General features: G+C 31.1%; 2 protein-coding genes across 17 annotated transcripts; one reads left to right on the top strand and one right to left on the bottom strand.

The window, feature by feature from the left end:
• Positions 1–423: 423 nt before the first annotated feature.
• On the bottom strand, positions 424–6,915 carry LOC137828478 (5'-nucleotidase / magnesium ion binding protein). 16 transcript variants are annotated; one of them, XR_011083894.2, is made up of 10 exons: positions 6,560–6,915; positions 6,274–6,400; positions 6,002–6,062; positions 5,749–5,881; positions 5,521–5,644; positions 5,324–5,380; positions 5,108–5,204; positions 3,763–3,970; positions 1,097–2,453; positions 424–759 (listed from the first exon to the last, which is right to left on the bottom strand). XR_011083894.2 is itself a non-coding variant. In XM_068635086.2 (10 exons), the coding sequence occupies exons 1-10, from the start codon at positions 6,652–6,654 to the stop codon at positions 709–711; spliced, it is 951 nt and encodes a 316-aa protein (XP_068491187.1). In that variant the 5' UTR covers positions 6,655–6,908; the 3' UTR covers positions 424–708. The 16 variants fall into 16 exon arrangements, 8 of the variants coding, with proteins under 8 accessions (XP_068491187.1, XP_068491183.1, XP_068491184.1 ...); XR_016522876.1 differs by having other exon boundaries at positions 5,290–5,380; positions 6,560–6,785; XR_016522875.1 differs by having other exon boundaries at positions 1,097–1,157; positions 5,290–5,380; positions 6,560–6,783.
• A 7,513-nt stretch (positions 6,916–14,428) lies between these two features.
• On the top strand, positions 14,429–16,056 carry LOC137829503 (uncharacterized). The gene has a single exon (XM_068636310.2). The coding sequence runs from the start codon at positions 14,602–14,604 to the stop codon at positions 15,751–15,753; it is 1,152 nt and encodes a 383-aa protein (XP_068492411.1). The 5' UTR covers positions 14,429–14,601; the 3' UTR covers positions 15,754–16,056.
• The last annotated feature ends 54 nt before the right edge of the window (positions 16,057–16,110 follow it).

A 16,110-nucleotide genomic window follows, 5' to 3' on the forward strand; every position in this document is an offset into this window, starting at 1 on the left:
AGCATCTTTAACATCATAATTGAAGACATTATTACTACTATGAATCTGAGTAGTTTTTTTTTCTGATAAAATCACTCAAACCATAGTTTAGTTTAGTTACTTTCTTATGCTTATATTATTATAAAGCACCTGTATTGAGAAAAGAACACGAATGCTCATAGATAGTTTATGCAATTAACGTTTTGGTGCTCTAATTTTTTATGGAATCTGCCATATGGCTATGCACACAAAAGCACAGAAAAACCCATGGCATAAAACTGCACTGACCCTCGAAAGAAAAAAAAAATGAACTTTAAGTACCTTACATGTTTACATTATTATTATGCAATATTACGTATATTAACTATGGCCTAGCATAATTAATCATCCACTATCTCTAAGAAGGAGAAAAGTGACAAGCAACAAGTGTGACCAAGGCTTGACTAGAGAAAAATCATAGAGGGAATATATATTTGGCGAAAATGGATCATATGTTCAAAAAAACAGCTGTAGTTCCAGCAGTTACACATCTGATTGATGCCATTCTTTTGACAATATTTATAACATTATTCAGTGAAACAAAACATTTTAATGGTTGAGATTGTGAACAGTTTTCTTAAAACTATAGATAATATGAATTTGATAATGAGGAATCCTAAGATATATCAAGCAAAAAAGAATGAGACTGCTAAGAATATACCATAACTAGAAATAATCATGCACCACCACTCAACACATTTGAGAGACCAATTTGATTACTCCCCACATAGGTGCATCATTCTGCAGGTAATAATTTGCAAAGTTAGCTACCAAGTCATCCTATCCCTTCTGGTATGTTCACTTTAACTGAACATAAATTCTTAGAAATATAATAGTATCACTTAAATGCTATCAGTGAACAACATCAAAACACTGACATAAGTGTAAACAGTATTCACCTATAATCAAATGACATATGAACATACATAAATGCATTAATATAGTTTAATATAATTATATTCCTCACAGTTGCAGAGGCACTTATCAAAGTAAAAAATAACAGGATTGTTCTCATACAAAAGGACCAAAGAATCTAAAGATACTGAAGATATTCCTACCATCAGTCTAATCCACTTACCACAAAAACCACATCAAAAGCTTCTCGATAGCAGCTGAGTGAGTTCTCAATGTTGTGGTTCCTACAATACAACAATAATTTTATACAGTAGAGCATCTGTATTAGTTACACTTTTTTATACTACCTCAAGAACTAGGGATAGAAAGATGTATGTTTTTAGATAAGGCATGAAGAAGTTAAAAACTCGAGATCATGGAAGGATATGAGAGGGACATAAAAATATAATTACCATAACTGGAATACTGCAATGATAATAAGCATCAGTAGTTGCAATTACAATTTTCCAATTCCCTTCTATAGTGTATGCACTTCTTTACTTAATGATAAATTATCAAAATAATTAAAAAATAAATAAAAGCAGACACACACTTACATATGTGCCAGCAAACAGTAGCATACTCAAGTCAACTAATCCTCTTTTCTCACAAGTTCTTCAAGAAGAGAAAAATAAGAAAAAGAATTGAAATGAACTTCTTTCTAAGCTAAAGTTATCCTATGCACTAGTTAATGTGTAGAAATTTTCTAGTAAAACTTCTCTAAATTCTTGTTTTAACTAGTGTATAAGCTAATTATAGCTTATCCACAAGCTCATTTTATTTTTTTTCTTGTTATTTTTGTCTTCTAAAAGTGTTAATGGAGAAGTCTGCTCAAGCCGACCATTAATCACTTCATTGATATCCAATATCTACAAGTTACTAATTAATTTGTATTCAAAATCAAACTTTGGAAAGGACAGTTTGTTAAATTTAACATTTTTCTTGTTACAATGTCATGTCATGACTGAGTTCAACATCATTAATAAATCAATTCAAAAATGAGAAATATGACACACGACAAAATAGAGAACTGCAGAGTCAAAATGCACAACAGAACAAGGTGTGAGGGTAACAAATTTACAAGCAATATCCAATGTTCAAAATTCACCAAGGAGAATTGCTCTTCAACTTTGAACTAAATAGTAGGTGGATGCAACAAGGAAGTAAAAGTGGCAGTTACTATAGAACAAGTAACAAGAGTGAATAAAATGAATTAAACTCGGCTTACAAATGCAACAGATACTCTAGAGAATGAGAGCAAAGAAGCCAAACACCGCAACCTAAAATGCACACTGACACAAACCATGACAAAAAATATATAACAAAAAAGGGGAGCAAAATTATCAAAACCACAACAACCCAAAAATAGCTTGACAGAGAGTAAAATGCAGTGTGCAGTAATATAAAATGTGAAGGACCGAGATGCAAAAGTGGTACGACATGGTTAGAAATTGAAAAGGGCAGTTTCAATTGAGTATATGACATAGTGATATGACACGGGTACAAATGGGGGCTTCAACCCTTCAACCAAAACTGCAGTCCTGGAAAGGAAAGATATTGAGAAGAAAGGGAAATTAGGGTTCAAAATAATTAGACAGATTTTAAAATACAAAATATTTTAAAAACAAAAAACATCTTTTTTTAAACCTAAATAATCATAATTTAAAACAAAATTTTAAATATAGGAAGGAGAAAGGCATTGAACTCAAACTGTACGATCCTAAGATAGCAGGATACTTCATTTATATTGAGAAAGTATAAATCAATACAATGAATAGAGAAGATTTGATATCTTCTAATAATAAAGATATGATACAAAATAAATAAAAAAGGTTCCTATTAATACATATATAATCTAGATATTCTTTCTAATAATAAAGATATGATACGAAAATAAATAAATAAAGGTTCCTATTAATACATTTATAATCTAGATATTCTTGATTATACAGGATTTTTCCCTTATTTTTATAATTATAAATTATAATAAAAAAATAATTTAGTTAGTTAGGGATTCAGTTGCAAAAAGTGAAAATTTCCCAGCTAAATAGTAAATGGTATGACAGGCCTTCATTAAATGGAAACATAATTATTGGTCAAGAAAATAACAGTATCAAAACTCTTAAATTTACCAAATACCATCAAATTTTCTCAAAAGATTAAACAACAATCCCCTTCAAAGATGAAGATTTCCAAAGAACAAAATATGAGAGTAAAATGGGAGAATCCAATTAACAGGAGCACTTTGGTTCACATCTCAAACTTCGGGGGTGGGGGCGATGATGGAATTCCATTTTTCTTCCCCGAGATGTTCCATACAAGATACTTAAATGCAGTTCTTATTCTATTATATGTATGATTTAGTAGTATAAACAGGGGTCTTTGTATCCTATTATATGCAACTAGTGATCAAAATGGTGGATCCTCCTATACAATCTATGCATACATTTTGGTAAAAGAAATTTACTAGAAGATGGATTACAAGAGAGAAAGAGGATAGCACAATAAAAAACATGTTCCCAAAGTAATCAATAGAGAATAGCTTCTACGTAGTATCTAAGAAGCAAAAATAAAAATGAAGAATAATGATCAGTCCAAGTCTAGAAATTTAGCATTCAAAAAACAAAAACAATAGTAGTTTAGATAAGTATTTTGACAGATATTTGTTGAATGTTAAAAAACTGTCAATCTGTCAAGCTACCTAGAGAACTGGCCTCAAAATATCACCATAATATAGTAGAGATAAGTCGCATTCATAAGGACCTTTATAGACATTAGCTGAGCTCAAATTTAAATATTACCAAGACAACTAGAAGATAAGAAATTTGGCAAGGCAGATCCTAAACTTACAGGAATCCCAAGGATATTCGAGTCTCATAATTCAAACCATCAGACATTCCCAAGTCTCCAAGATGATCACCGAGAAGGAGAACATTGGTTCTCTTCTTCAATGAGGCATTGTCATCAGTAGGACCATCCATATCACCAAACCTCTCATGAACAGGAGCTGCCATATCAAGAGCATGCTCATTTTTATTTAAGCTATGAATCAATTTTCCTGTAATAGAATTTACAAGTAAAATGTAAGAACTATATTTATATCTTTAAGTCCCCCAAAATTTTATTTTATCCATAATACTCCAATCTCATTCAACGAGCACTGGAATTTGAAAAAATACTTCCAACATCGCAGCCATACGCTGCAATTGTTCCAAATCAACTCATAAGAAAACACATTCTACGTGAAAGCCAATATAAATATTTGTTTTAAATTTTAAGTTTAAGTAAAAAATAGAATTTTTCAGGACTCAGGGAACAGAGACGTTTATATTTCTGCAAGTATTTTCAGGTTTCTGTTGCTGAATTCCTTGTTAACTTCTGTGAGAGATTTGGATTTGCATAAGATAGATTTATTCGTTTTGTGGTTGTAACTCGCAAGAGCAGTATTTTATTCAATTATAGAAAGTAAATATAGAACTTCCTGATGATAAGTGTCAATTTGACCAACATTTTGAGACACTTTTCATACACTTTTGGATCAGTTACGATTAGGCGGTATCACTGATTTTATGATGAAAAAATCCAGATAGAGACTAGAAATTCTAGAATGTAATTTGCTGCCCTGCAAGAGACCAGTAATCCATGTATCCAAAAAAATTTATAATTTGGGAATCATGGGATTTCAACTACGTTGAAGAGTGTTTTGAAAACCTTTAGCTGACATTGGTATATGCAGGGTTCATATCTAGTTCACACTCAAACTAATGGTCGCATTATTTTGAGCAACCTGCCATCCTACAAATTACAACGCATAAGCTCAGCCAAGTTTTTCTGTTACAATATTAAACTCTATGATACAGCTATGAAGGTACTGAGATAAGATAAATTTCATTAGCTGTCTGTTCCCACGGGCAAGGGAACATTTATTAAAATATGATACAGTGCATATCATACACTTCCACCGAACTCAATTTGCTACGCAGACATGGTAAGAGATGCAATAAATCCTGCGCTGTTATTCTAACCAACCCACTCATCAAGGTGTAAACAGAAACAAATATATTTTCTTTTCTCTAGTGACAATGAAAAGGGCACTTAAGTAATGCCTTGGCCTCAAGAGATACATTTAGATACGAAAAATGAGATGAAAAACCAACAAATTTGTAGCTGATCAATTCAGGAAACATAAAATCACCTTTAAATGATACAAGGCTGCCATTGTCATCAAATACCATTCTGTTGGATACTATCCTCACATTCTTGAAGTATCTGTGAAGTTTCTGCCTTAGGACCTGTTATTATCAAGAAAAAACAATACATTGCAATTGAGAGGCGTCTACAAGACTAGAGAAGAAAACAAAGGGCGTATTTTGCAACCTTGCCATCATAAAACTAAATTGATTTTTCAGACCTCTTCAATGGTATCAGCGAGCCCTGCAGAGAATATTAACACAGGAATGTCTCTTTCCTGAAAATTACAAAATAGAAAATGGGAACCAGGGTGAGCAGTTCAATTTTCACATATCTATATCACATTTCATAAATTCACCTGACATATGAAGATGCAATGTAAGATCTTATATCTGCCAAAGAAGGATGGAAATATACCTCCAGAAACTCAAAAAGTTCAGGAACACCTTCCCTGAAAGCTATGTTGGCATTAGCAACAGATTGCCTTATTGATTCATATGTAAGTCCTCCCTCAACAAGCAGAGCATGTGTTTTTCCCCACCTGATACACCAAATTTAGAGTTTCAGCAAAAAGTAATAATGGCAATACTGGATGCAAATGTTCAACTTAGTGCCTGTACGTCCACCATTAATAAACTCACACACCACTCTTCCATGAGCTTCGTTTTCTCTTCAAGTCCAATAGTCGGTGAAAATTCTAATGGATGGTAATATTCATATAACTGCTGCCTCTTGGCATCATATTCCGGATTACCCTGCTGCAAAAGGCCATGACTGGCTATAGAAGCACAATGACTCTATTAGATATGATCCATAGCAAAATTCCTGATGACATTCATTTCTCTTCTTACAGCAAAGGGACCAAAAGGGGGGAAAAAATGTTGAGGGAACAACATACATTGGCCACGGGTTCCATTAACCGAAAACTTAGTTAACGTGGCATCAAAATCAGCAATCACCTGGTACCATGAATTTGTCAAAACAATCATAAAAACAGAAACACATTGTGCTGGGAAAATCTGAAAAACTAAAAAACAATTTTTCAATGGTACCCATCTATTATGTAACCAAACTACTACAGTAAGTAAATTCAATAAGCAGACAAAGAAAAGATATGCAATACACAATAAAAACACTTAAATTAATTATAAACCAAATGCATGCAGAAACCTGAAGCTTCTGGGGACCACCCAAACGAATTGCTTCAATTTTCGTCTCCATCAAAGCAGGGTCACCCACCAACAAGTCCGAAGCATCCTTCACTTCCTCCATTTCTAAATTTCTCCTGCAACAAAAACTAGAAAATGATACCCTTTAACAAAAAAAGTCAGAATTTTTAAGAAATTAAAACGAAGGAAAATAAAATATGAAAACTTAAAATATAGATATGCAATAGCAGGTTACAAGAGGGTGAAGAAAAAAAAGGGAGAAAAGATGGGGTGGGAAGAAGAAGAACCTTGAGGCTGTGTAACGGAGAAAAGAGGAGAAGTGGCGTTGGCGAAAGGAGGTGTGGACGATGGCTTGAACTTGAAATTGGAAGCTATAATTCATTATAGTGTGAGAGTAACTGAATCAAAAAATTCAATTTAAATAATTTCCAATTTTTAAATCTTAAAAATAACTTTTTATTCTTGTCAAATTTAATAATTTGTTTTTCCACTCACACTTTCTTTCTTTCTTTCTTTCTTTTTTGTTTTGTTTTGCTTTCACATAAATGTTTTTCTTGCATTAGACGCAATTTAGAAATGAATGGTTGCAATTTATTGCAGTGAGTGATTATGGATTGTGTTTTTCTAGAATTTGATGAAAACTGGTGACTGGTGCAGATGCTTTTTTGAATATGAACTGTGCCCTGTGCAGATAAATCCAAGTGGTTCACCAACTTTAAAGTGAGTTTTAATAGAGATTGGAAACTGCACACCCTGCTGGGAATCTCATCTTCTGAGTACAAATTTATAAAAACAACTACCTCTTAATAAAATTATTAATTGTATTTAGTATATATTATTAAATACTATGAAATTGAGATATGATTAGATATTTTTATTGGAATACACTTGCATATCATCTTTGCATTTTTATATTAATGGTAAAAAGTTGTTTTAATTTTTTTAGAAATTTTAAATAAATAAAATATAACCTCATATAAAATATTTGTATGTTCACTCTTTTCTAATCACAATTTTTTAGAAAACAGTTTCATCTTTTGAGATGTATATTTTATTTCATATAAATAATTTTAAACTTAGGTTTAGGTATTTTGTAGTTAGAAGTTTTATTCTCAAGTAACATCACATAAATTTTATTAAGAAAATAATTATTGTTGCATTTGCAATGGTTTCATAAAGTGGATTGTTATTGCAACCTTGAAGAAAATTGTGAACCCTTAGAACCAAAAGTTTTTTCTAAAGTGAAAAGATATTTTTTTTAAGTTTTGTACCCCATTTTTACATCTCGTTGTTTTTTCTGGGTTTTGTGTCTTATGTATTGTATGAACAAAAACACAATCATCACTAGTAAACACACCACAAAACTTACCTCAACTACTAGCCACCACTACCACTTGAAAATGAAAATGAAGGTTTTTTTACCACCATGGGCTTTTTTTCACTTTTTTAGCAAAGTGGGGCTGCTTTTACAAAAATTACAGATTTGAGCAAGTCGTGTCAACTTGGCACTACTTCATATGAAGAATTCAGCCCAACTTTTGGTCACATCGACCTAAATCGTGTCAAGTTGGCACAACTTTATCCACGTCAAAAAACTTTTTTTTTTTTTACTTTTTTTAAAGTTTTGTTGTTTTTAAATATATATTGTTAATTATTTAATTACAATTGAAATTAATTAAAATTGAGTAGTAAGTTATGTAATATTTGAAATTAATTTGATAAATAATTTTTTTAAGGGTGTTAGTTTTTAACGACAAAAAATTGGGTAATCATACATGGATCATATTTGATGGTAATGTAATATATTAATTTGGCTATTTGATTAATAAAAAATATGAAGAAAATTGTTATTGTATTTGGAAAATAAATAGAGAATTGTTGTTGTGGATTTGGAAAATAAATATCTTGGGAAGTAATGGTTTTATAGAACACGTAATGAGGAGAAGAGATTAATTATAACTATACAAATTAGTAAGATTCATTACAAGATATAAAATAAAAATAAAAATTTGAACTATTGAAAATTATTTACAGGAAGACGTGTCACAATGTGGTCTTCATATTTGTTGTTGAGGTCTTTGTGGAGAGTGATGATCAGACGACAGAGGTGGAAGTGGAAGAGGATCTTCAACGATATGTTCGTCATCGTCATTATTGACTTCATTATGAGATCCTAGTGAGGGCATTATGGGTCGATAGTGCATGGATGATGTCAAATTATATGCAGAAGGAAGGGTGAATGTTGAAGTTCCATGGAAAAAGTACCTAAATAAGAAGGTAAAAATTATACGTGTAAGGAATCAGATGGTGTGGAGAATGAAGTGATAGGTGGCGAAGATGATCCATGTGTGTGGATGTGGATGGTTGTTGAAGACCCGAATGATTGATTGACCAACACCAAAACCATGACCATAAGAAGGAAACCTCGAAGGGTGATAAGTCGGATGCGGAGGCGGTTGTGGTTGTGGTTCCATGGGCTCCTATGGTGTGTCATATTGTTCGAAAACAATTGTTAACTTCATTATAAACATGTTGATATTGTTAAAAGTAGAAGGCATGAATATGAATTAACTTACATCATCGCCAGACAATGATTCCTGAGTCGATATGTAACAAACAATATGGTAAATATACCACTGCATGTATGTTGTGGAATCATGCAAATGACCATTACCATTAAACTGAATGTCTTCTATTAGACGATTATGTTTATCAGTCCACATTACTATCCACTGCTGATGGTATTCTAGTCAGTATCTGTCTGTTCTACCCCTCATATCTTCTTTGTGCAACACATCTAAGTTTTGTGGCTCTGATGGAATACCTTGTAGAAAACCAAATTGTCGCATAACCCGGTCAGCTTGGTGAAATTCAACGGTGGCAAAACAAATAAGGGGAATAACTACCCTACTAACTGGAGAAAACTCATCAGTGATAAATACAATGACGTCTGCCTTGCTGTATGGAGTCCATAAGAACTGCAAAATACTTGACATTAGTATGGAACAAAATATATATTTAAACATTGGATTGAGAATACAAATTGATGTTTTTACAAACCTTTTTTTACTGTAAATTATCAATTGTCTTCCTTATCAAACTAATTGTCCTCATAAGTGGGTGGTACCTTTGTGAAGGTACACGAGACAACCTTGAATAAACAACAAATTTGTTAACATTGGACATCAAAGTTCATTTTTATACGTGAATTCATATATCAAAATATACATTTTTGCTAGTGGGAAACCATGTCCGACAGTAATGTCCTCAGGAGTTAATGGCTCAATTATTAGGGAAAGGGTTTTAATCCATTCCCAAGCCCAACACTGCAATAGTAGCGTACAACCTCCTATGTTGTCTTAGTGATAGTCAATTTCATGATCTAATACACGATAAAGAAACGCCAAGACAATTGAACTCCAACTATAAGTGCAGACATGGGTCAAGTCAGCTAATAATAACTGATACATTAGAAGTACTCTACTTGTTGATGTGTCTGGCATCAACAAACTCCCAATTAATGAAAGAATATGTGCTCTAGCATGTTGAGCGATAACATCATTCGTAGCATCAGTTGTTGTTGTTCAACCATGATAAGTTTATGGTATTTCCTTTAATTACATTTGGGGGGAGGGATGAACCCTAACAAGTATTGGCAAGCTTGAACCATGTCCTCACTTGTGAATCCAATGATAGGTTTACCATCAATGGAAAGACTTAACTGCAGAGTCACATCTTGTAATGTGATTGTGGACTCTCCATGTGGAAAATGAAAAGTATGGCTCTCTATTCTCCACGTCTCAACTAGTGCAATAATCAAGTGATGGTTAATGTCGATGGAGGGGATGGTTAGTAGTTGCCCAAACCCAACTACATTTATCATATGGATGATTCGGGGATCTACAAATTGGAGGTGGGTGATAACCCATATGGCATGCCATCTTGGAAGTAGTAATCGATCGTTACCCTTCCAAATGAACTTAGTCACATGCTTATTTTGAAGGCGCAATAAAGACATATTGTGAGGGAGACGATGTCCGAATGCCATAGAAAATGCTTCCATAATTATTGTAATTATTTTGAAATAATTAGTTAATTGTAAATAATTATATATATTATTAATAAGTTAAATAATATAAACATTTTCACTAGTTAATTTTTTTATCTCAACCAATAAAGAAAAATTGTATAACAAACCTCGATTTATTTTAAACCTATATTTGCTTTATTTTTTTAAATCTCATTTATATTAAAGTATAAAAAGGTATAATTATTGTAATTATTTTGAAATAATTAGTTAATTGTAAATATATATATATATATATATATATTATCAATAACTTAAATAATATAAACATTTGCACTGACGTAATTAATCACAAATGGTTAAATTTTTTATCTTAACCAATAATTTTTATTTTATCACAAACCAACTAATGTTATGTGTCATGTGCAAAGATATGACCGAGAAAATTCAGTCGTTGAAGTGCAAGACATAGTGATTACCAAACTTCGACCTACCCAACGACATACACAATTAAATTAAATGAATGGTGGTGTGATTGTGGGGAGTTTCAAGCTATATGTGTGCCTTGTTCACATATAATTGTTGTTTGTTTAATTTTGTCATTTACAACTAACGACATTTGTGGTCCTAGTGCATAGTCTCTAAAATATTTTTCAAGGCTTATGAGGTCCAATTTAATCCAGTTCGAAATCAGGATTATTGGTTTACTTACATAAGACCAAATTTGTTACATGATCCCATGTTGTGTCAACATCAATTAGGAAAACCTAGCACTCAACGTACCCGTAACAAAATTGATGATCCAATTCCAAATAAGCCAAAACAATGTTCATATTGTACAACCGAAGGTCACAATAGAAGCAATTGTCCATGCAGACAAGCTTCATAAAAAAATTCAATCCTAACTTTGATTATTAATTTCCTCATTTCTTTACCTATATATTTATGCCTTCATTTATTTTATTTAACTAACAACCTAAATTAACTAACAACAAATATTCCTCCATAAAAAAAATTATTTATCAAATTAATTTCAAATATTACATAAATTACTACTCACTTAAATAATTTATAATTTAAAAATAAGAAAATTCTAAGTCAAAAAAAGAAAAAAAAATTATGATGTGGACAAAGTTGTGCCAACTTGGCAGGACTTCAGGTTGACGTGGCAGAAGTCGTGTCAACTTGGCACGATTTAGGTGGATGTGGCCAAAATCGTATCAAGTTGGCATGACTTCTTCATATGAAGTAGTGTCAAGTTGGCACAACTTCTTCATATGAAGTAGTGTCAAGTTGGCACGACTTGGCGAAATTTGTAATTTTTTTAAAGCAGCCTCACTTTGATAAAAAGCGAAAAAAAAGAGTCCCGTGGTGGTCAAAAAACCGAAAAAGAAGGCACTACACTCCCCACCATACTCAAAAGGATATTGGCTAAATTAAAAAAAAAGTATGGAGGTGCAAGGAGAATTCGTCTATTTCTATCTATGTAATGGGCTTAACTCATATTTTCTGTATGTTTTTTTTTCTATATAAACATAACCCTATGTGTTCAATATAGGCAAGAGATTTATCCTATTCTTGTTTTCTTTTATTTTAATATTGTATCAAAGTCATATAGAGTCTATCACAACAAGAGTTGTTGGACTTATCAGATTGTTATCGAGCCGCTAATAGACCATCCATTATATAGTCTCATACATGAGTTGGTAACCTCGACGTGACGAGAGTGTTGAAGATCCCACATCGACTAAAGATAAAAACATGTATATAAGGTGAAAAACTAACTTTATAAATCGATTTTATAAAGTTGAGTTAGACTTAAAAATTCAATTTTAATATTTTTAAAAAAATAAGTAAAAAATACATAATAATGTTATAACAAAAAAATTAGAACTAATAAAAATTAAAACATTTTTAAAAATATGATAAATAAAAGAAAAGTTGTTAAAAGTGGAGTCTATGTTTAAAAATTTTGGTATACAATAATTAGGATTACAATTCAATTTAATTTATATTTGAAGGCTGTTAATATAACATAACATTGTCCATACAAGTTTTAAGTTTCACTTTTAAAAAAAAAAAATCATCTATTTTGTCTCCATAAAAAATCCCAACCATGAACCAAAAACACAAAATAATAACAATTCATCCAAAATATTAAAAAATGACATAAAAAAGTCAATCCCATAATAGGAAGGAAACATTGGCAGATCAAGAGTTTTGATTAGAAAAACTAAAAAAACCAAACATGTGAAGTAGATTAGAACAATCTTATGGTTATTATGTTCACATGCACCTCTCATCTTTACTTTTTTTTTTTCAAATATAATAACACAATAGAAGTAGATCTATGTTCAAATTTGATATATAATAAATCAGTTTAATTAAATGAACTCAATTATTAAAAAAATTTATAGAAATTTCAAATTTATTCTTGAAATTAGCAGACATAACAATAGTTAAACTCAAAACTTTAGTATTATAAGCTTGTTAGTTTTTGAACGATAAATATGAGATGAAAACTGAGATAAGGGTGTCATGAATTTATTTACATTATTATTTATAAAAAAACAAACTCGAGTAAGACATGACATAAGAAAATCCAATTAAAAAAATAACGATATTAACCTTAACAACCAAAAAAAATAATTTTTAATGTTTTTCTAACTGAATTTCCTTATTTAATTATTTTTTACTCTTTTTGTTAATTACTATATTTATAATTAAATTTATATTTATAATTAATACTACATTTATAACAAAATAGAGTACTTCCTATTAAATTTTTTAGCTAAATAAATAATAGAAGTCTAGTAAAAACAAAATAAAAAAAGAGTGTGAAAAATGAAAAATCATTAATTATGTGGAAGTATAATTTATTCGGCACAATCATTTCTTGAAAACATTATAAGTGCTACATAATTAATTATAAATATTACATAATAAACTATGTAAATGTCATTTAATTATGAGATCTATAATTTTTTTTCAAATTTTAGTTTATATTACAAAGTGCACTTCGTAATAGTTTACTATATTAATTAATAAAAAATAATTAAAATAATATTATAATAAAGTGTGTTTTATTTAAACACTATTTTTTTCCTTTTTTTTTTGTCTCTTCACCTTCCACCCTATGATGGAAGTCAAAATTGCAGTGATATAAAAAATGTGAACTGAGATATATAGTTAAAAAGAAATTAAATAAATATATCTAAAAGTATGGTATGAGAGAGCCAAATTTAAAAGTTGTTAAGAAAAGTAAACATAAAACTTAAAAAGGTGAGAAAGCAATTATATACTTTCCAAATGCTGGCCCCTCACTTAAGGAACGTTATCACACAAAAAAATAAAAGTTTATTTTTAAATTTATTTTTTTCTCATTTTCACTTTACAACTCTATTTAATAACAAAATATTATATTTAATTAATAAAAATAAATATAAATAAAATTTTAAAATAATATATCTAGTTGTCATATTTTCACTTTACAACTTTATTTAATATTATTTAAATAATAAAAATAAATAAAAATAAATAAAAATAATTTTTAAAATAAAATAATAATATATCTAGTTATCATGTGAAAGTGGAAAAAGATGATGGTGTGAAGTTATGATTACCTAAACTAATTTATTTTTTGTTTAATCAAATAAATGATTAAATGACTTTTTTCTTTTTTTAAAATAATATAATTTTTTAATATTATTTTTATAAACTATATGTATATATATTTTTAAGTTATATTATTTTTTATTAATTATTAAAAATAATAAAATTATATTTTTTAATATAATATAAATGTGAATATATGTGTATGCTTACATAAGTACACCTGATTTCATGATTTCACTAGTAATTTTCAATATTTTTAGAATCACTTAAAAATAAATAAAGATGATAAAAGATTAGTATTATAATGGTTGTTATACAATAATTATCATAATATTAAAAATAAAATCATAAAAGAAAATTTAAAAAGCAGCTATAAAAATTTAATGTTTTTCATTAATTTTTATATTATTAATATTTAAATCATTTGAAAGAAAAATAAAAACACACATGTCACGCATTGACTGGGAAGACATTTTTAAAATGCATTGAACAAAATTTATAGCCGTTGGAACTCAGTCACATCACTCTCTTTCTTACTCTGTTTCAGGAATCCAAGAAGAAGAAAATCATCATTCATTCACTCTGTTTCCACACATTATTATTCTTTAACCCAGTTTAGACAACTACATCCGTCACAATTTTCTCTGGTTACAAACAATAACTCCGTTGCAAAAGCTTACACAAAGGATGAAGGGAGTAAAAGGAAAATTTCTGAAGAAGCTCAAATCCATCAAACCAATCGGGTATCTGAAGCAAGATCGAATTCTCCAACTAAAGGCCTCAGATGGGTACGTCGATTTTCTTCCAAAGATTCCGAGTTTCAACCTGCACGCCCCATTCGTTTTCTGGGAAAACAAGCCCGAGAAAACTGTTCTGAGCTGTGAGGAAATGAAAATGCAGGAGGAACCTGAGGTCATAGACGTGGCAGAGCTGATGAAAGACCTTGAAGAAGAAGAAGAAGAAGAAATGAATTTGGAAGATTACAATAACAATAAAGAGAACATAGGGCCGTGTTTGGTAAAACCCCAGCAACAACCCAACAAGGGTGTTTTGCAGAGTGGGAAGAGAGCAAAATCAGAGTCAAAACAGAGAGGGGTTTTGGAGGAAAAAAAATGTTCACCAGCGAGAGTTGATAGTAACAGCAACAGAAAAACCAAAACCCCTTTGTTAGACTCTGACATTCCATCGTTCCGAAAACCGGACTTGAACTCTGGCAGCCTGTTTGATCCGAATCTGCTGGCGGCATTCGAGCAAGCCGTGAAGGAACATGCTAAGATGACAGAAGAACAGAGGAGAATCCGAATTGAAGAAGAGTCTTCACAGAAAGTGGAAGATGATGACCCTGATACCGACCCTAACCCTTTGATGTTCTTTGAAGAGAACTGTCCACCTGGGGGAGATGGCAATGTAATATTCTACACCACAACACTTAGGGGAATCCGGAAGACATTCGAAGACTGCAACAAAATTCGCTTCCTACTTCAGAGTTTTAAGGTTTTGTATTTTGAGAGGGACATATCAATGCACAAGGAGTTCAGGGATGAGTTGTGGTGCAGTTTGGATGGAAAATTAGTGCCTCCAAGGCTTTTTGTCAAGGGAAGGTACATTGGTGGGGCAGAAGAAGTTCTTAATTTGCATGAGCAAGGAAAGTTGAGGAAAATCTTAGAAGGGGTTCCCATGGATTACTCCAGTGGTCCTTGTGATGCATGTGGAGGGATAAGGTTTGTGCTGTGCTTCAAGTGTAATGGTAGCCATAAGGTTATGGAGGAAAATGGAGAGTGCAATCAGTGCTCTCAGTGTAATGAGAACGGGTTGATTGTGTGCCCTTATTGCTGCTAGCTGAGGAACACTACATCAGTTAACACTTCTGTGTTCTACCTAATGTGATAGAGTTCTATACTTAGTGTGTTCTATCAATTGTAATAGAGTTTGTACGTAAATTTGTGGAACTGCATTATTTTTTCTGTCTTTTTTGTAATGATCATTCTTTCAAATTGTTTTACTGGTTATAGGCGCTTGGCATCACCTGTTGCTGGTTCTTGGACCAATCTTAAAGTCCTTAGAATTTCAGATTCAATGTGCCCTTTGGATGTATTCAGTTTTATACCTTAATAAAAAGGATTCTACCACTTGAATCAGAAATCAATGGATTCTACCACTTGAATCAGAAATCAATGGATTCTACCACTTGAATCA

Source organism: Phaseolus vulgaris, chromosome 7 (genome assembly GCF_051622355.1).
Source record: "Phaseolus vulgaris cultivar YP4 chromosome 7, ASM5162235v1, whole genome shotgun sequence".
Taxonomy (NCBI): Eukaryota; Viridiplantae; Streptophyta; class Magnoliopsida; order Fabales; family Fabaceae; genus Phaseolus; species Phaseolus vulgaris.

Coding starts and splice junctions, on each gene's coding strand:
- LOC137828478 (XM_068635081.2), bottom strand. CDS start 6,654: ATGAATTATAGCTTCCAATTTCAAGTTCAAGCCATCGTCCACACCTCC. Junction 6,416..6,559: donor CTCCGTTACACAGCCTCAAG/GTTCTTCTTCTT, acceptor TTTTTGTTAAAG/GGTATCATTTTCTAGTTTTT. Junction 6,063..6,273: donor GTGGTCCCCAGAAGCTTCAG/GTTTCTGCATGC, acceptor TCATGGTACCAG/GTGATTGCTGATTTTGATGC.
- LOC137829503 (XM_068636310.2), top strand. CDS start 14,602: ATGAAGGGAGTAAAAGGAAAATTTCTGAAGAAGCTCAAATCCATCAAA.